The 21,905-nt window shown below is 43.5% G+C and overlaps 1 protein-coding gene across 1 annotated transcript in view; it reads right to left on the bottom strand.

Moving 5' to 3' along the window:
• The window catches only part of LOC136612696 (adhesion G protein-coupled receptor E3-like), a 114,657-nt gene that overhangs the window by 24,244 nt on the left and 68,508 nt on the right, over positions 1-21,905 (bottom strand). The window contains exons 7-12 of the mRNA XM_066593225.1: positions 18,211-18,278; positions 15,130-15,213; positions 12,398-12,566; positions 10,872-10,982; positions 10,601-10,788; positions 4,308-4,475 (exon numbers count right to left, since the gene is read on the bottom strand). Of these exons, the coding sequence (XP_066449322.1) occupies positions 4,308-4,475; positions 10,601-10,788; positions 10,872-10,982; positions 12,398-12,566; positions 15,130-15,213; positions 18,211-18,278 (788 nt within the window). The remainder of the gene's footprint in view (positions 1-4,307; positions 4,476-10,600; positions 10,789-10,871; positions 10,983-12,397; positions 12,567-15,129; positions 15,214-18,210; positions 18,279-21,905) is intronic.

Raw genomic sequence — 21,905 nt, forward strand, 5'->3', positions numbered from 1 at the left:
GCCCACCGCTGTGCTGCCACACCGCGCGACACCGACTGCTGGCGACATGCTGCTGCTAACACATCTTGATTGTGAGACAGAGGAGGAGGAGGAGGAGGAGGGTGCTTTAGTGGAGGAAGCATACACCTCCGCAGATACCAGCACCGAGCTGGGGCCCGCAATTCTGGGGGTGGGTAGGACGTGAGCGGTCCCAGGCTCTGACTCTGTCCCAGCCTCCACTAAATTCACCCAATGTGCCGTCAGGGAGATGTAGTGGCCCTGCCCGCCTGTGCTTGTCCACGTGTCCGTAGTTAAGTGGACCGTGGCAGTAACCGCGTTGGTGAGGGCGCGCACAATGTTGCGGGAGACGTGGTCGTGCAGGGCTGGGACGGCACATCGGGAAAAGTAGTGGCGACTGGGAACTGAGTAGCGCGGGGCCGCCGCCTCCATGATACTTTTGAAGGACTCCGTTTCCACAACCCTATACGGCAGCATCTCAAGGCTGATGAATTTTGCGATGCGGACGGTTAACGTTTGAGCGTGCGGGTGCGTGGCGGCGTACTTGCGCTTGCGCTCGAACACTTGCGCAAGCGACGGCTGAACGGTGCGCTGAACTACACTGCTGGATGGGGCCGAGGACAGCGGAGATGAGGGTGTGGGTGCAGGCCATGAGGCGGTAGTGCCTGTGTCCTGAGAGGGGGGTTGCATCTCAGTGGCAGGTTGGGGCACAGGGGGAGAGGCAGGGGTGCAAACCGGAGACGGTGAACGGCCTTTGTCCCACCTTGCGGGGTGCTTGGCCATCATATGTCTGCGCATGGTGGTGGTGGTGAGGCTGTTGGTGTTGGCTCCCCGGCTGAGCTTTGCGCGACAAAGGTTGCACACCACTGTTCGTCGGTCGTCAGGCGTCTCTGTGAAAAACTGCCAGACCTTAGAGCACCTCGGCCTACGCAGGGTGGCATGGCGCGAGGGGGCGCTTTGGGAAACACTTGGTGGATTATTCGGTCTGGCCCTGCCTCTACCCCTGGCCACCGCACTGCCTCTTGCAACCTGCCCTGCTGATGCCCTTGACTCCCCCTCTGAAGACCTGTCCTCCTGAGTAAGCGTTGCACACCAGGTGGGGTCAGTCACCTCATCGTCCTGCTGCTCTTCCTCCGAATCCTCTGTGCGCTGCTCCCTGGGACTTACTGCCCTTACTACTACCTCACTGCAAGACAACTGTGTCTGATCGTCATCGTCCTCCTCACCCACAGAAAGTTGTTGAGACAGTTGGCGGAAGTCCCCAGCCTCTTCCCCCGGACCCCGGGAACTTTCGAATGGTTGGGCATCAGTGACGATAAACTCCTCTGGTGGGAGAGGAACCGCTGCTGCCCAATCTAAGCAGGGGCCCGAGAACAGTTCCTGGGAGTGTTCCCGCTCCTGAGCAGGTGTCATTGTAGTGGACTGAGGAGGCTGGGAGGAAGGAGGAGCAGCAGACAGAGGATTCGGATTGGCAGCAGTGGACGGCGCAGAACTGCGGGTAGACGATAGGTTGCTCGAAGCACTTTCTGCCATCCAGGACAGGACCTGCTCACACTGCTCATTTTCTAATAACCGTCTCCCGCGTGGACCCATTAATTGGGCGATGAATGTGGGGACGCCAGAAACGTGCCTCTCTCCTAATCGCGCAGCAGACAGCTGCGACACACCTGGATCAGGAGCTTGGCCTGTGCCCACACCCTCACTTGGCCCTCCGCGTCCTCGGCCACGTCCACGTCCACGTCCTCTAGGCTTACCCCTACCCCTCAGCATGCTGTATTACCAGTGATTAGATTTCCCAGGCAGGAAATAAATTGGCGCAAGACTGCAGGCCAAATATAATTTTTGCCCTTTTTGGAAAACGAAAGGCCCCACTGCCTCTAGTGAATGAATTATCTAAGTTTAATAACTGTGCTGTGTCCCTGCTTATGTGTCACAGAACGTGAGGGTAGCAGAGTTATTATAACTCTTGGAGAGCAGGTATTTTTTTTCCCAATTAAGGAAAGCAAATGGCGAACCCAGCAGTAAAGCGTAGCTGGGTGCGTATGATTTAGCAATGTTTTTCACGCAGCTCACACGTCTACACAGGCGTAAGGACGGACACAGGCTGGACAAATAGATTTGTTTTCAGTTTTTTCCCACCAACAGGCAGCACTGCGTATATTCAATGAACCTGCGAAGTTTAATAACTGCGCTGTGTCCCTGCTTATGTGTCACAGAACGTGAGGGTAGCAGAGTTATTATAACTCTTGGAGAGCAGGTATTTTTTTTTCCCAATTAAGGAAAGCAAATGGCGAACCCAGCAGTAAAGCGTAGCTGGCTGCGTATGATTTAGCAATGTTTTTCACGCAGCTCACACGTCTACACAGGCGTAAGGACGGACACAGGCTGGACAAATAGATTTGTTTTCAGTTTTTTCCCACCAACAGGCAGCACTGCGTATATTCAATGAACCTGCGAAGTTTAATAACTGCGCTGTGTCCCTGCTTATGTGTCACAGAACGTGAGGGTAGCAGAGTTATTATAACTCTTGGAGAGCAGGTATTTTTTTTCCCAATTAAGGAAAGCAAATGGCGAACCCAGCAGTAAAGCGTAGCTGGGTGCGTATGATTTAGCAATGTTTTTCACGCAGCTCACACGTCTACACAGGCGTAAGGACGGACACAGGCTGGACAAATAGATTTGTTTTCAGTTTTTTCCCACCAACAGGCAGCACTGCGTATATTCAATGAACCTGCGAAGTTTAATAACTGCGCTGTGTCCCTGCTTATGTGTCACAGAACGTGAGGGTAGCAGAGTTATTATAACTCTTGGAGAGCAGGTATTTTTTTTCCCAATTAAGGAAAGCAAATGGCGAACCCAGCAGTAAAGCGTAGCTGGGTGCGTATGATTTAGCAATGTTTTTCACGCAGCTCACACGTCTACACAGGCGTAAGGACGGACACAGGCTGGACAAATAGATTTGTTTTCAGTTTTTTCCCACCAACAGGCAGCACTGCGTATATTCAATGAACCTGCGAAGTTTAATAACTGCGCTGTGTCCCTGCTTATGTGTCACAGAACGTGAGGGTAGCAGAGTTATTATAACTCTTGGAGAGCAGGTATTTTTTTTTCCCAATTAAGGAAAGCAAATGGCGAACCCAGCAGTAAAGCGTAGCTGGCTGCGTATGATTTAGCAATGTTTTTCACGCAGCTCACACGTCTACACAGGCGTAAGGACGGACACAGGCTGGACAAATAGATTTGTTTTCAGTTTTTTCCCACCAACAGGCAGCACTGCGTATATTCAATGAACCTGCGAAGTTTAATAACTGCGCTGTGTCCCTGCTTATGTGTCACAGAACGTGAGGGTAGCAGAGTTATTATAACTCTTGGAGAGCAGGTATTTTTTTTTCCCAATTAAGGAAAGCAAATGGCGAACCCAGCAGTAAAGCGTAGCTGGCTGCGTATGATTTAGCAATGTTTTTCACGCAGCTCACACGTCTACACAGGCGTAAGGACGGACACAGGCTGGACAAATAGATTTGTTTTCAGTTTTTTCCCACCAACAGGCAGCACTGCGTATATTCTATGAATAATAACTGTGTTGTGGCCCTGCCTATACAATTCTTTCCCTGCAGTATCAATGGAGGGTGCAATGCTCTGCAGAGGCGATTTTGAGAAGCCCAAAAAAAATGCAGCACAGCCAACAGCAGCCTGGACAGTACTGCACACGGATAAATATGGCCCTAGAAAGGACCGTTGAGGTTCTTGAAGGCTACACTCACTCCTAACACTCTCCCTGCCTATGCAGCACTTCTGTCCCTAATGCCAGGTGCAACGGTCTGCAGAGGCGATTTTGAGAAAAAAAAAAAAATCCCACTGCTAACAGCAGCCAACACACAGCTATCAGTGGCCCTAATAAGGACCTTTGGGGGGTCTTGAAGCCTACACTAACTACCAATTCTTTCCCTACAGCAGCTCCGGTATAAACAGCACTGTCCCTCATCTAACTCACACCGCATCTGAGGCGAGCCGCGGGAGGGGCCGACTTTTATATTAGGCGAACACCTGATCTCGCCAGCCACTCACAGCAGGGGGGTGGTATAGGGCTTAAACGTTGCAGGGGGAAGTTGTAATGCCTTCCCTGTCTTTCAATTGGCCAGAAAAGCGCGCTAACGTCTCAGGGAAGGAAGTGAAAGTAACCAGAACACCGCATGGTGTTCGTCACGAATAACGAACATCCCGAACACCCTAATATTCGCACGAATATCAAGCTCGGACGAACGCGTTCGCTCATCTCTAGTAATGAGTCAACATCGTATGTACATCACCTGAATTTTAGTGGGTGCCATGATGACAGCAAAGGTGGAGAGATGTGTGCAGATACAACGTGTACGGTTTTCTCCGTCTAACTGCTCAGTTCTACAACCATGGGTTGACCAAAATTCCTTCTTTATGTCCCAAAATACACACTGCAAATCGTGGAATGGTTTTACAGCCTATATGTGAAAATAGATGTAAAAGGTTGGACATTTTTTTTAAATCTCACAACTGTTTTTAATGGATTATGGTTCAATAATAGTCAAGAAAATAATTTTAGTGCACCAGATACGTATGTACGGAACTTCATTGTACAGCAAGAGTTTAGACATAGGCCCAGTTAATATATGTAGCTACTGAGGGGACCTTTGCCTCTTTTCTACGGATTGCATGAACCTCCACAAGGAATACTTTTGCTCCCATTCAATGACCATGGCAAGCTCCAAGACAGAGAATCCCTTCCTCATTGCAATAAATGCTTTGGGCTAAATTGGAAGCCCTTTAATTTGATTATACATTAAACATGAGGGCAGGCTTCAATACAAAAGTTATCAAATATTAGGGCTCATGTACTGTACACGAGTAAGTTATGGCTCTGTTCAACCCAGGAGTTCTGAGGAGCCGCAATACGGCACCACCAGACTTTTCAGTGGGCGTACTGAACCTTTCCTGAAATTGCTGTAATATCTGAGGAGACAGGAATGTTTGCATTGGACATCGCCCCACAAAAAATTGGTGCAGTAAGAAATTCAACAGGCAACACAAGGGGGTCATATTGCAGAAATACAACTTCATTAACGCAGTTTTATAGGCATATTAGTTACAGTTTCTTGGTGATTACACTACTTGACATCTCACTTGTCAGTTTGGGCGATATTTGCTTGCAATTTACTTACACAGACAAAGAAAGACTATGCTTGTTGGTTACACTATAACTGGTGGTGTAGGACCCTGGATTCACACAGTGGGTGGGTCAATTGTGTCAATGAGGAGCACTGGCAATTTCGCTATCACAAAACGATAGCCTTACGCTGAATGGATGGGCGTTCCATAACACCTTAAAATGTGGCAAAATATTGTTAATTCCACTTTGCCGTATGAGAACACAGTCTATAAAAATAGAAAATGCCTGGGAAATTTTCCTAAGGTGTGGGGGAGGTGGTGTGGCTCAACGGACACAACTTCCACACAGGATTTGGATACTTTTTGAACACCCCTCCTATACTTGGCATTGCCCAGGTTGCTCATCTGCCATAAAGTAAGGCCTTGCTCAGACAAGCATGGTTTACACGCTGCTACAGCAGCGTGTAAACAACGCTTCTATAGCAACCAATAGGTTGCTATAGAAGCGCTCACATGGAACTTTTTTTTACCAGTGCAGAATCTGCGCTGGTAAAAAAGTTAGGACAGCGAGTACCGACTAGCCTGTCAGCTCTGTGCTGTGGCGCTGTCCATGGTGCTGACCACAGGCTGCTATGGGAGCTGCGGCAGCATTCTGCTCGCAGCACAGACATGTGAACAGGCTGCTCCGCAGAGCATGGAGCAGATCATTCACCAAGGAATTCCTGCATGTCAGCAGTGTGTAAACCACGCTCATCTGAACGAGGCATAAATGTGTAAAAGTCTTGGGGAAAGGTAACAAAGATCTCATCTTGTGGGGCACTTAACCTTGCCCTTTGAAAGTTTTTGGAAATCTACTTTCTTTAACTATAGATGTTGCACCAAATGATATAATCTGGAAACGTGAGTTTTATCTGTAGGAAGTGCTTTGATTCTGAAGTAGTTCCAGATATATAAGAAAGAAGATCCTGTGGTGTTGTTTTTCGAGAGGTGGACGTTTAACATTTCCAGTCCTACAGCACATTCCAAGAGGCTCCACTTAAGATTTCTTGGCATAATTGTGGCTACATATTTGGTCTATTTTTCCAGTAATAACATTCAGATGCTTATCAGAATCTTTGTGAGGATCATACTGAAAACCTTCTGGCAATAAAATTGAATAACTTATTGCCCTTGATGCACTGGCTCTGTCTTTATATTTTTGAATTTGAGGCTGATGTTGTTCCAGGATTTCTGCAGCCTTTGATGTCCTTACTCTTTCCCTATCTTTTTGAATTCCGGCCTCATACTGTTTTGTGTTCTCTGCAGCCCTTAATATAGTGGCTCTTTCCCACAATACTTGAAGTCTGGTGTCACACTGTTCCCTGGTTTCTGATGCCCTTGATGCACTGGCAGTTCCCATCCTTTCTGAATTTGGGCCTCATGCTCTCCTGAGGTTTCTGCAGCTCCTGATGTCCTGGCTCTTTCCTACTCACTCTTAAGTCTTTGTTCAAGTTGCCTCATTAGCTTTCAGTTATTTTACTGTTGTTCCATGGTTTTCGTTGTTCAGAACGATTCTGAATCCACCACACGTGTAAAGTATTCATTATGCGGAATCACAAAGAATCTTATTTTATCATAGACTATACAATAGGCATTAATTATAATTAATAATAATTATTGAAACTCTAAAAAACTGTTTGTTGCGCATAACAACCAATCATCATTCGTTAACCACTTCAGGACCACTGAACGAATATAAACCTCCTGCGTTCCTGAAGTGCGTATGTGTAGTATCCCAGAATTGGGTACTACTGCACTTCTGTAGTTATCAAATGGTTAAATCATGTTTATTGTCATGTGTTATAAATGTGAAGGTTTCATGCTTTTGTGGTGTTATTCCATGCTTCACTGTATGATGTTTAGTGAGTTATGGTCACCTAGCAATAGCCAGGGGAGTGGTTAGCCAGGTTCAGCAAAAAAAAAAAATGGGCCTGTGGTTGGTAGAATAGACACCCCATGGCAGGGAGGAGCCAGAGTGACAAAATAAAAGTGGGCAGAACCTAAGCCAGTCTAGCCAGATTGGGGAAGTCTGAAGGAAACCGGGAAGAAGGAGGAAGCCCCTGCAAAGTGATCGCAGAGCAGCCAGTGCAGTGGGAAGTAGAAACATCTTAAGAGTGATTACTCAAGAACAAGAACTGTTTAGCAAAGGGAAAAAGGAGGGAGAGAGGAATAAGGAGATTTAATCAATAGTCCAAGCCAGGGAGAGAAGCTGGAAGGAAAAGCAAAGTGTACAAATGTAGTGTTTTGTACCACTCTGCGGAAAAAAGTTCAGAAGTAATCACTGTCTGCAAATGTAATCATCTGTACTAAAGTCATTTATTGCAAACTGTTTGAAGCAAGTCAACATGAAATCCTCTTTGCTACGGAAAATAAATGTGTTTATGGTTTATTTTACATCTCCTGGAGTCCCTTCCCATCAATTTAACATCTGCACTGAGGTACCACACTATGTGCTCATGGGGGAACGGAGTTCAACCCCCATTATATTTATTTCTCCTATTTTTATATTTTTAATTTTTGTTCTGAACAGGTCCATACCCAAATGCGGACTGGCATGATGACAATTAACATCTTTGCCTACCTGACTCTGTGGTTAGCTCCTTACTGGGGAGTAACACCTAACGCTTCCAGGCTTCGCGGGTAGCACCCTAATTGTAGGCTGCCAATTACCACTGTGCAACGCTGAGCCAGGCCATGTTCTTCCATTGGAGAGGAGCAGCCGTGGCACCGTGATTACCAACATTTCGCTGCCCCCACCTCGGTCTGGCCAGTTCTAGATGGAGCCAGATCGGGAGCCGAGTGTGCTCCATACCCAGTGGCTATTAACGTTATGATTTCTCTATGTGCCATGGTCAAAGCTGACCACGTGTCTAAACACGTAGCAATAGACGGCTGACGCCTTCCCACACCCTATCGGTACTCCCCACATCTTGATTAGAAGGTGCTGATGGGTTTCCCTGGCAGTCCAGAGCCTGCTAAAGCTCCTAGGGATACTATGCATAGATGTCTGTTAAATCCTGCAGGAGGCAAAATAAAAAATCGCTATGTACTGTAATACTGAAGTATTGCAGTATATAGTACAAGCGATCAAATGATTGCAAGTTCAGGTTTCCTGTGGGGACTAAATAAAAGTGTAAAAAAGATTTTATAAAGTTTTTTTAACAGTTGAAAAGTTTTAAAAGTATAAAAAAAAACACTTTTCCTATTTAAATCAACACACATATTTGGTATCGCCGTGTACATAGAAGTCCAAACTATTAACTACTTAGAGACCAAACCTGTTTGTGCTTTAATGACCAGGCCAAATTTTGGACATCTGACTCGTGCCACTTTAACATAGAATAACTCCATAACGGTTTTGCATATCCAAGTGGTTCTGATATTGGTTTTTTGACACATATTGTACTTCATTTAGGTGGTAAAAATAGACTGATAGAATTTGTGTATATTTATTAAAAGTGACAAAATTGGGAAACTTTTGAAAAAATTGTCATTTTATCACATTTTCAACTGCAATATTTTCAATTGGTTAAACATCTGAGGCCCTGATGTTTTCTGGTGAAGGGTATCAGTTGGCCCTTAATAGAGAAGGACATGATATTTAGAGGACCTCTCTGGAACCCAGTATTAGCAGTGATGGCCGACCTTTCCTCTTTCCCTTCAGAATGCCTGACCCTAAAGGCTTCTGTGGATGTGTGGCAAAAAATTCACACCTCCAGTATATATCAATCTAAAAAAAGGTATTCCTACCCATTGAAGTGTTGAAATATTTTGTGGAGAGGCTGAAGATGGGACTTGGAGAGAAAGAGGATCTATTCCTAAATGGCAAAAGGAAATCTCTCAAAGTTTTGGGAGAGGAGTATGGGCTAACTACAAGGCACTTTTTGTAGTGGGGATCCATTTTGGGGTGAAAGTCTTCATTCTTATGTGTGCTGTACAAAAAAAAGGCTTTTAAAAAGACACTATTGCCAAAAAAATGAAAAACGTAATTTTTTCCTTCTGATTTGCTCAGATTCACTCAAAAACTGTGGGGTAAAAATACACAGTGCACTCCTTGATGAATGTGTTAAGGGGTCTGGTTTTCAAAATGGGGTCATTTGTGGGGGTTCTCTATTGTTTTGGCCGCTCAAGGACTCCGCAAGGGGGCAATGGGGCCTAAAACGCCTTCACAGAAAATGTCTGTTCTAAAACCCACTGGTTGCACCTTTTGTTTTCGGCCCCGTTGTGCATACTGACATAATATTAGGGCCACAATGGGTATGGTTCTGAACACTGGACAAACAGGGGGATCCATTTTGTGGTACAAGTCTCCATTTCTATGTATGCTGTACAAAAAAAACTGTTTTAAAAGTGACACAATTGCCAAAAAAAATTAAAATCATAATTTTTTTCCTCCTGCTTTGCTTAGATTCATTCAAAAACTGTGGGGTCAACATGTGCAGTGCACCCCTAGATAAATTCGTTAAGGGGTCTAGTTTTCAAAATGGGGTCATTTGTGGTGGTGCTCCATTGTTTTGGCAGCTCAAGGGCTCTACAAGTGGGCAATAGGGCCTAAATCCCCTCCAAGCAAAGTGACTGTTCTGAAAGCCACCGGCTGCTCTTTCGATTTGGGCCCCGTTGTGCATACGGACACAAGATTAGGGCCACAAGGGGTATGTTTTTGAACACGGGACAAATGCAGGTATCCATTTTGGGTGCAAATACTCATTTCCATGTGCACTATAGGAAAAAATCCCAACTTTTAAATGACATATTTGCAAAAATATGAAATTGTATTTTTTCTCCTCTAAATTGCATTAATTCCTGAAAAAGAATTGTGGAGTAAAAATACTCACGACGCCCCTCAGTGAATACATTAAGGGGTGTAGTTTTTAAAATGGGGTCATTTGTGGGGGTATCTATCATTATGACACCTATGAGGCTTTGCAATCTTGGCTTGGTGTAGGAAAGGAAAATGTTCCTCAAAATGTTTAAAATCAATGTTAAATGTGTACGTCTCTTAAATGGTTAAGAAAAACTTGTTTTTCCAATGTGTGTCCAGAATAAAGTAAACAGATGGAAATATGTATCTTATCAAAATGTGTACAGTATGATTGCACATATTTGAGATATTGCAGTTGAAAATGTGAAAAAATGACAATTTTTTCAAAAATGTCCCAATTTTGGTGCTTTTACTAAATATACACAAATTCTATCAGACTATTTTCACCACCTAAATGAAGTACAATATGTGGCAGAAAAACAATATCAGAATCACTTGGATATACAAAACCTTTACAGAGTTATTCTATGTCAAAGTGACATGTCAGATTTCCAAAATCACTAAGGGGTTAAGCTTCTACTCTATATGAAGTGCGTTCCTTGTAACTTTTTGTTCTAGTACTGATGACATACAGGATAAATGCATAAGTCTTTTACTGACCATAAGATGTTGCAAATCAAAGCTGACTGGAGCGGGCAGATTCTCTGTATTGTTCCTTGTGATAGCTCCACCAATCACCGAGGAGATCACTTCTTCTTTATTTGTATGACCTGAATCCCCGAAAGATGCAAGAATGCTGCCATTTAACTTGTCATTGAGACCTTTATAGGAGATAAACATGGCTCCACCTGATAAGCACAGATATAATACAGAATAAGTATATGATGAAGTAATAGATGTGTATAGTCACTACATTGGGCTTCACACTCACCACCCGTGAAGTTCACAAGTGAACACGGTACTTCCATTTCATTGTCATCAATGGTTAGGATCATGGAAGAATTATCAACACAGAAGTCCTGAGCAACCTGCATTTTAGCCTCTATAGGAGATAGAAAACAAGATTTTTGGAGTGTATAGTGATGAGTTGAGCGTCCACATGGGTGCTATGGTACACCCTCCAAGATATTACAATGAAAGGATATACTACTCATCTAATACTATAGGCTGGGCCATGGAAGAGTAGGCCAGCACCACACTCACTTCGAAACATAGGCCAGCACCGCACTGTTATGAAAGCCGTCTTCAGAGAAAATCTACCTTTATTGCGCATGGGCAATAAAGACTGATTTTCTTATAGACAGCCTTTAGCAGAGTGTGGTGCTGGACTACTTTTCCATGGCCTACCTTCCACTTTTACTAGTCAACACTGCATATACTATATCAGTAACAGCTGATTTGTGCACCCAGGTCTCCTAGGACAGTTGGGACATGCACCAGTTTAATGACTTGCTCCCTGCTGTCTTGAAGGGTTTATGAACTCCCGTTATGCCCCAAGACTTGGGCATTCAATTACTGTCATATTGCTCTTCTGCTGTTATATCATTATTTGTTTTCATTGCTAAGGGTCCTTTTACATGGGACAATTGTCTGGTACTTAAGTTCCCAACAGTCGTCCCTGTGATTATTGCTAGTATGTTCACAGTAGCATCTACACGGAATCTGCATCAAATCCGCATCTCCTTAGTGCCTCATTAGTTTCAGTATGAATCACAGTTTACATGGTAAAAAGTTTTCTGCACATGGATTTGAAATGCCCAAAATAGTCATTCAAACTGCCCATATATGTTTACTGACACAGAACGATGGCTGAAAATTTCAGGCACGGATCACTTTTTTTTCCAGATGATGAATGTCAGTCCGCAGAAACTATAATTTGTTGTTCAGTTTTACCCAATAAATGATTGTTTTGGTTGAAAAAAAGCTGTTTTCATCAATGTAGTGTAATGTATATGGGCAGCTTTAGGGTTATCTGACCTGTGTGAACAGACAGAGCACATCACTTGCCACTACTGAAGGAGCCCCCTCTGATCCTGAAATGCTAAGCATGCACCTATGATCTCACACATAGTGCTTGAAACTATGGAAAGAAATGGGCCTTCCCTAGATAACTGATTGGGTAGTGGTATTTTGATGGCAAATTGTAATGGGTTATCTGAACACACTGCATGGGGCTTCACTTGAGGTAAGGCCACCCCCAGTTGAACTAGACTACTTGAAAATCTCTGTAAAGATCCTTCTATACCTTTCATGAGTCATAGTTGTTTGGATATATGGTCATGAAGACGTTTGGAAACGTCTTAGGCATGAGATATTTATACCAGGATGTTGCAATGTAGGTCAAGAATCGGTAAGTCATACTTTTTGAGTTAGCTACATTCACACTGCCCCTTTTGTCACACTGGTATATGTTCCCTATACAGGCAGTTTATTGCTAATACATATCCATCTACTCACCAATTTCAGAGGTGTTTATATGTTGGTTGTTGAGCTCTACAGTGAAGGATGCCAGTAGTGAGGTTTCCACATTTTCTATTACGGCAATAACAACTTTTTGGAGGTTGGTGATGTTGAGCGTTGTCAATGAAGTTTGATTGAGAATGTTAGTGATCTGAGTTGCCACTGCCTATGGAGATGAGGAAATGTAGGGCATTCCAGAGCAAGCCCAATGATATAAGGAGAAGAAGAAAAGCAAAAAAAGTTCACTAAAAATACGACTGTTTTGTTTTCCATGGTGCATTGTGGATGCCCTAAGACATCAGTCTACTTGTTGTACCTATCACCTTCACATCATTTTTACCAAGTGTTCATCTCATCAGCCCTACAGAACTATCTTATTTTGGTTGAATGAAGAACAATCACAAACAAGGTTGGCAAGTAATCTTTTAATTAGTAAAAAAAATAGGAGTAGTATGTCAGAAATGGTCTTTTATTGAAGTATTTCTCATACAGAGGCTGTGATAACCAGATGGAAATAAAGAATACAAAAAAGTAAGCATACTTAAAAATAGTCTTGATTAAAAATTTCCTATAGGGGGGGATCTTTGAAGACAATGTCTTACCTCCAGGGTCTAATTCTTATGATATGATTTATCAGTAAGACCTTACTGATGATATGTCCTATATGTACAGCGATAACAACAAAGTAGCGCAGTAGGGATTGCATGTTTACGTCCCCTTATGGGACTAACAAAGATTAAAAAAATAAAGTGTAAAAAAATCAAATGCTTTATTATGGGAAAAAAATAGAAAAAAACTACACATATTTCGTATCGCCACATCTGTAATGACCAATAGTACTGTATAAAAATAATGCGTTATTGAGTTGGTTAATACCGTTAGAAGAAAAAATAGTACCAGAGTTGCTGTTTTTATTCTACCTCCTAAAAAACAGCATAAAATGATCAAAAAGTTCCAGAATCATAGAATGGTAGAGTTGAAAAGGACCTCCAGGGTCATCTGGTCCAACCTCCTCCTCATTGCAGGATTAATTAAGTCATATGTTCCTAAAAGATGGCAAAAAGATTAGCCCCATTGGCAAAAAGATTAGCCCCATGGTGACATGCACCATACATGTGCGATGGATGTGTCCGGTGTTTGTACGGAGCCGAGCCTGCTCCATACACATATGGTGTTGGCTGTCTTTGAGATCTGACCCAACTGCAGTGACCAAGATTAGTGATACTCCAATTGCTCCTGTTAACTACTTAGATGCCTCTGTTAATTTTGATAGCTGTATTGAAATAGTCCTGCCTGAGATTGCAAGGTGCCGCTTTGGTGTCATGGTAGACTGGGACCTAGTGAAAGCCCCCAAGGGTGCCATGTATTTGTGGCACATCTTAAAAGAATGCCTTCAGAAATATAATTTATGGCGATACTGTAGTACATTTTATAAGCAATTAAATGATCACTAGTTCAGGTCCCCAATGGGGTCAAAACTGAAAAAAAGTGAAATAAAGTTTTTTTCTCTTATCACAAAATGTATAAAATATTAAAACCCTTGTTTTCTAATCTTTAAAATAAAAATTTAAAAAAATGTTTGAAATTGACATATCCACAAAAGTCCAATTTATTAAAATAAAGCATTATTTATCCCACACGCTGAATGCCGTTGTGGGAAGCCAATGGAAGCTGTCTGGTACTCAGCCCTTCTGCAATTAACATTGTGGAAAGGTTGCAAATTCCAAGGAAAAAGCAGAATTAAAAAAAAAAAAGTACTGCGCATGTCTGAAGGCTCGCCGTGGGGACCATCCACAGTACAGAGAATGAAAGCAGGTATGCACGGATGCCGCTGTTAAGGGCGGATTTTTGTACAAAAATAGTAAAACATAAAAAAATATCTAAATTTGGTATTTCCGTAATTATATCAACCTGCAGAATAAAGTTAACATGTAATTTGTACCGCATGGTGAACGTTATCATAAAAAATACACAGTGTACGTAGACCAAAATGGAGCCGCTGATCTGAGCAATACAAACATTGCTGCACTGCAGTTGTCTAACTATAGAGGGAGCAGTTGAGTCAAAATTTGCACCAACGGTTCGGACTGTTTTGGATGTGAAAATGCTACGGAATTTGCTGTGGAATTTTCCACTGCAGAAATTCCACAGCCTTTCTGTTATGTGCAAATGTATCCTTGGGGTGGGATTACACCTAGTGGGATTGCTGCAGATTTACCACAGCAGAAAATTCCACTGCAAAATCCGCAGCAATTCCACAAAAGATACTATCGTTGCGGAATTTAGTGTGAAATCCGTACGTCCCTCACCTCCAATGTCTTTGTGCTGACAACGCTTCCTTCACCCAGTGGCATCTAGTGACACCAGAACCACTGGTTAGGAGATGCCGAAGTGGCATCACCCGAGCAGCGGCACTGCGCCCACTAGAGGCTGACGAGTCCTGGAAGCCCTGGCAGCACAAAGACTTCAAAGGTGAGGGAAGCGCTGTGGCTTTTAAAATCAGCTGCAGAATCGTAGCTGATTTCATGCCGAATTCTGCACCGATGGTTCAAATTTTGAATCTGCGTCTTTTGCAGAATTACTGCAAATTTATATAGTATACAACAGATGGTTGGAGGAAGAGGAAGGTCCACCTACTGGGGCCAGAAGCTCCATGTTACGTATCTGCTCATTGGGTGGACAGAACAAAGGACAATAAGAGGTTCCAAGTTTTCTTCGTTTTTTCTCACCTGGACAGAAGTGTTGGTGTTGTTTTTCTCACAAGCATTTTCTGTAATATGCCGCAAGGATTCCAGGAGAGCGCACTGCGGTTTCTAGAGGAAAATGAACCAGACGGTCTTAAAATGCTCCTACACAAAATGATCTCCATCTTTTCTTCTGCCGTGTTATTTGCTGCCACGTTAAGCATCTTATTAACAAGGTGACTCCTACTTGTACAGTGTAACCGCTCCGGCATACAGCCATATTATGGACCGATACCACGACTCCTATAGAGAACTATGGGCACGTACTGTACCTACATATGCCCGAGTATGAAGGTAAACAGAGGTGTTTTGTATACCTTCATTCTGGGGCATATGAAGGTACAGTAGGTGTCCATAGTTTTTCATGGGAAGGTATACATACGCAACAAAATTATGTTATGTTCCGTTGTGAGATATATAACTAGGTATTCTAGGGCTAAACGAGGCACTATATGCCAGAACATGTGTGCTTCATGGCAGAACCACAGAGACTTGGCGTATGGCTATCCCATATGCATGGAGCCAGTAGATGTAAAGGTAGGGATTTTATGTGCCAATTTGCTGCCCTTCCAACTTGAAAGGGGTATTTCCATCTCAGACCTTTAATGGCGTATCTATAGGGTATCATCACCTATCCCATAGGGTATGCAATAAAGGTCTGATAGGTAAGGGTCCCAGAAGCAGGACCCGCACATATCTCCTGGTTTGGTCTCTACCACCATCGGCCATGCTGAATGTGTGTTCGGGAGGACAGAAATAGCTGAGCATCCTCCATCCCACTGTTTCCATAAGTCCCATAGAAATCAATGGAACTCATGCAAATAGTAATAACACTGTGAGCTATGCTGTCTCCATAACGCACAGAGCTGTGGGAACAGAATTGCTCACTGCGCTATGCTTTTCCATAACTCCTGTTGAATCCTATGTGGCTTAGGGACAGAGCGTTGCTCAGTCAAACTTGGCTATTTATGTCAGCCCAGGCCACTACAAATTTAGCTGTGTGCTGAGAGGAGAACACCTCTTCAAGGGGTTGTACCACAATAGACTTATCACCTATCCATAGGATAAGTGATAAAAGTCTGATCAGTGTGCGTCCCACTGAGACCCCTATCAATCCTGAGAATGAGGATCCTGGGTTCCCCTCTTCTCGCAAAGTGAGGAGAAGATTTAATGGAGCAGTAGTCGAGCTTGCATGGCTCCACTCCATTGATTTTTTAATAGGTCTGCCTCAGATAGTCATGTGCTTGAACTCGAATATCACCATCGGCCCCATTGAAATGAATGGAGTGGCAATGTGCATGTGTGATCAGCACTCCATTCAATCTGATATCACTACATGTCAGTTCAGAGAGCCCACAGTGACAAGAAGAGGGGAACACAGGACCCCTCTTCCTAGTATCATATGGGTCTCAGTGGTGAGACACCCACAGATCAGACTTTCATCACCTATTCTACAGGTGATAAAAGTATATTGTAGTACCTACTCTTTAACCCCTTAATGACATGGCCTATTTTGGCGTTGAGGACCAAGCGATTTTTGGTATTTTTCCATCTCCATTTTTCAAAAGCCATAACTTTTTTATTTTTCCGTCGACGCGGCCATATAAGGGCTTGTTTTTTGCGTGGCGAGCTGTAGTTTTTATCGGTGCCACTTTTGCGTACATAGACAATATCGTAAAACGTTTATAATTTTTTTTATGATAACAGGGAGAGAAAACGCATCAATTCTGACAGATTTTTTTTTTTTTTTTTACAGCGTTAATCATGCAGCATACATGACACACTAAATTTTTTCTGCGGGTTGGTACGGTTACAACGATACCAAAATTGTTATATTTTTTTTAGGTTTTTACACTTTTTTGCAGTAAAGCCTTTTTTTTTGGAAATCTTTTTTTTTTCTCTATAGCTGCATTCAAAGTCCTGTAACTTTTTTATTTTTCTATGTACGGAGCTCTATGAGGGCTTATTTTTTGCGGGACGAGCTGTAGTTTTTATTGGTACCATTTTGGAGAATGTACGGCTTTTTTGATCACTTTTATTGCATTTTTTGTGAGGCAAAATGCTAAAAATTAGCATTTTGCCTCTGTTTTTTAGCGATTTTTTTTTTACGCTTTTGGTTGTACAAAATAAAAAGTGTTCAACTTTTTGTACACATTGTTACGGACGCGTCAATACCCAATATGTGGGGTTTTCATTTTTTGTTACCTTATTTTTATGCTAATATTAGAAAAAGCATAAAAAGGGGGGGAGGGTTACATTTTTTTTTACATTTTTCTTTTTTTTACACTTTTCTTTTCTTTTTTTTCACTATTTGAGTCCCTCTGAGGGACTTGCAGCACTGTGCCTATGATCGCTGTAATAAGGCATGGCAGAGCTACTTGTACAGCGATTATAGGCACAGGCAATACAGGACGCCAGTGTCTGGCGTCCTGTTGCCATGGTGACAGGCCGGGCTCTCGCGATGACATCGCGAGAGCCGGCTGGAGACACAGAGGGAGCGCGATCCCTCTGTGAACTCTTTCTCTGATGCCCCCCCGCTGTTGCAGCGGGACGCCGGCTGTGACTGACAGCCGGCTCCCACTGCGGGATAGCGCAAGGTCAGTCATGATCTCTCGCTATCCGGATGACGTACCGGTACGTCATTTTGTGCGAAGTACCAGGCTCCCATGACGTACCGGTACGTCATGGAGCGGGAAGGGGTTAATGCCACCTTGAATCTTGGCTCCGGCTTCCTTGTTTACAAGCTTCTCTGACATCCTGTAAACCTATTGTAGCAGCCAATGACAGCCATGATTGCTGAGCGCTGTCATTGGCTACTGCAACTTGTTTGAAGATGGGCTCAGACTGACTGAAACCCATAAAGTGATTTCAAAGGGAGACAGGAGTCGCTGTTCAGGGACGAGAGCGGAAGAGGTGAGTAACCGCTGATTTGTTATTTTAACGTATGTGAAACCCTGTGACAGGGGTTTCCTTAACACAGACAACCCCCTTTAAGAAAAGTTTTGTGTTCTTCGCTAACCTGTATACGGCTATAGGTTTACGCACATATTTAGTAGTATCACATACCGTGTGACTCTGCTTTTTACATTCCTTTTTCACATTAGTTCTGGAAATAGTATTACACTTCTGAATCACTGGGAAGAGAGAAGAGACAATAAGAGATGTTCAAATGCAGCACCGAGGAAAACCTGCAGCATATTACACTACACCGAAGGGGATGAGAGTTAAAGATCTGCAGTGTAAATTGACCCGTGGTGCGGATTTTAATGTCAAATAATTCTGCAATTTTTCACTGTGGATTTCACTGTTTCAGATGAGGGAGGTGAAATCCACCACAATTCTACAGCGAAATCCAGGGTAAATGTAACACATGCAGATTTTGTCACACATGCCTCACAGATGTTCCATATTCTGCAACAGCATTGTGGAATATACCGTCCCTGAATTCCGCACCAAATTCTGCATCACTGACTGTGGATTTTGCTGCAGAATTGCTGGCTAGATCCTATTATTTGCAATTTTGCATTAAAATCTGCATGTTAACTGTGTGGATTTTGGTGCTGAATATTCCGTAGCCAACTAATAGATGGTATAAAGTTAGACTAGACGGTGTAGATATGTACCAAACTTAAAAGCCAGCAGTCACTATGATAAATCTGGTGCACTTTAAGTCCGTCCACTAGACAGTAGTAGTAAATGTGTCCCAGTGATTAATTAAGGAGAAGAAGCCGTCAAATTTGAGGCAGATGCTACATACAGGACCATGGAAGAAGGAACGGAATAAAGTGGTCTCTGGCTCTGCAATCCAGTATCCCAAAGTAGATTCCTCTCGTGTCACCTTCACTCTCACCACAATATTACAACTGGTGATGACAATTAATAATTACCTGCTAAAAGTATTTTAGAAATACAGCAATTTTTCATATAAGAATTTCCTTCTGTGATGTCCACCAGTCCCAAACAGCTCACATGAAATGTTTCCTATTTCAAGAAGCGTTGCAGGTGTGATCCAGGAGCAACCAAGAATTAAATGAAGATAACCACCTTCCAGATACAAATTTGTTCCCAAACATCCACTAAATTTGACATCTGCTTTAGTAACTCCACCAACCACTTTGTTAAAGGCCTCACAGACATCTGGTAAAGAGGTAGCTCAATGCTATCAGAAATGTCAAAGATCACCTAATGGATTATGTTCTTTAGTAAAACTTTCCAAATAACTGTAATTATTATGCACTGATTAGATAACCCTGATTTTGCACTCTTGGATCGATGGATCGAGGTATGGTCAAGAAGGCAGATTCTACACAGGTTATGTTGTGCTCTCCTTTCATGATGTAGTCAAAGCCGAACCTCTTCTAACCTAATGTCTACACAGACAGAAAATAATGAAAGTGTTGGGGATAGAACTGTCCTTTTGTGCTCTGTACCATCCGCAAAGCAGTGGTAGAGCAGAGAGTTTAAATAGTACCTTAGAAACCACGATCCAGAAGGCCATGGCAGAGCTCAATAGACCATGGACCAAGTGCCTCCCCCTGGTACTCTTCTCGTAAGGTACACACCTGACAGAATAGGCCCATATGCGGTACTTTTTGGGACGGCCCAAAGGTTCGGAATGTATTTACCGTAATAACTCCAGATGTAGCATGGTAGGTTGACAAACTGTTATTGCGCTTCCAAAATACTTAAATAATGTATATTTTCGAGTGTTTACTTCCATTCCAGATCCAGAGACTGACAGGGGGACCGGCTCCCCAGATATTGGGTCTACGTGAAAAAATTTGTTAGAAAACACTCCCTTGAGCCCAAATATGATGGTCATTACCAAGTGCTACCGACCACAGCCACGTCACTGAAACTAGATGGGAGAAACTCCTGGATCCATGCCTCCCATTGCAAAAAGACCCGCCTCCTGAGGATCAAGCATAATTATGTTATATTACCTTCTACTATAGGGGCTGTTCAGGGAGGGGGGCAGATCTCAGGTAGCCATCACAAGAGAAAAGGATGGGAACTGGAACCCCTGGTTGATGTCATACAAGGGTACAGTTACGTTCTGGTACAATTCATTGAACACTCATGTAGCCACATTCTCCTTTCAGTGCAGTGTAATGGATATGCGGGCATAATTTATATATGCATCATGGATTCTTACTGGGGACAGGAATGTAGCTATTGGTCATCCGTGGGGTGGAACACAGGGGCAGACTGGGGCTACAAACCAATGAGTGCCTTAGACAAGGAAGACAGAAATGGGAAATCCTTAATTAGTCACATGACCCTACTCAAGACTGGCAGATGCCTCCACGTCGGAGGATTTGACTTTAGCATGCCCCTCCTCTGCCCTACACTGGCGACCTGCCATACTGAGTATGTCTCTCCTGTGACAGCCAGAATCACAGATGGTGTGACATCTGTTTTAATTGTGGTGCGTCCCGACACCGTCCCTCTGAGACGTCACCTCTTTTCCCCATACTCCAAGCCACTCCTAATACAACTTTGGTGACCACTTCCTGTCCTGGTGGCCATGCTAGCACTCCTGGAACTACACGTTCTCCACCCAATTCCAGCAGCCATCTTGGTACACCAGCCTGAATGCACAACCAGGAAGGACCCAAGCCCACTACGTCCCTCTATTTGGTCCTTAGGGTAGATGGCTCCTTCTATGTACCAACTAATACTGGCCCTTCTGCACTTGTAGCCAACCCCCTATGCCCTAAGTTACAGACTTCAAACAAGATGATAGCTATAACTGACCCTTCCTTTGAGGACATCAAAGACACCCTACAGGGACTGACGGACCAGATAGGACCGACCTCCTCTATGACTTTCCTGATAGAGGACACCTGCTGCACATACAGGACCAAACGGTAAAGGGACTTTAGCCGTCAAAAAGCTAGAGGGCTTGTCAGTGGAGCTCAAGAAAAACTCAGGTATTAATGGACCCATGGGACCAATAGGTTAGTTGGATGAGGTGGCAGAGAATGCTGGCTCAGGCAGGGATAACCATACTTGTAATTCTGATTATCCTTGTCATCATAATCTGCTGCATGCTACCCTGCCTAAAGAAACTCTGTGAGAAGGCTGTAGACAATGCTTCACCGACACTGCTGAACATGAAGAGTCCAGAGGACTACGAGAAATCCTACACCCTCCTAAAGACTCTTCCCCCTCAGCAATTATAATACCTTTAAGCACATAGGGACAGCATCTGACTTCTCTATGCGCAAAGTCCGTGGCAAGGGGGGTGGTGGTCGCAAAGTCCGTGGCAAGGGGGGTCATGGGATAGCCATGAGTCCTCTAACGTGCAGCACAAAAGAGTTCAGAGACACATTGAGACAGATGAGATAGGCCCGGGATTAGGGACTGATAAAATAGTCATTTTAAGGGGGGATTGTAATGGATTGTAATAAACTAAGTAAAATGCCTACTGCAAATATGCATCCTCTCCTCTACACTACTAACACAGCTTCCGGTCTGAAAGTGCTGACTAACTATTCCCTCTTCTTACCTCCTGCCACCGTGTTCCTAACATGGTGCCTCCATCCAGGAATGCAACCGAGATAAGACCTTAGCTCCTGGAGGAAGAAACCCCTTCAAAGCAATAACCAATCAGCTACAGATATTTATTTCATGATGTATTAACCATGGCCACTGTCTATAAAACCTAATGCAGCTTGATTAGAGTAAGGAAGTTTCATTTAGCTGAACAGCAGGCTTCAGAGTGAGTCTTCCGTGCATGCACAGGCCATAGGCCTTAC

The sequence above is a fragment of the Eleutherodactylus coqui genome, chromosome 2 (assembly GCF_035609145.1).
Source record: "Eleutherodactylus coqui strain aEleCoq1 chromosome 2, aEleCoq1.hap1, whole genome shotgun sequence".
Lineage (NCBI taxonomy): Eukaryota > Metazoa > Chordata > Amphibia > Anura > Eleutherodactylidae > Eleutherodactylus > Eleutherodactylus coqui.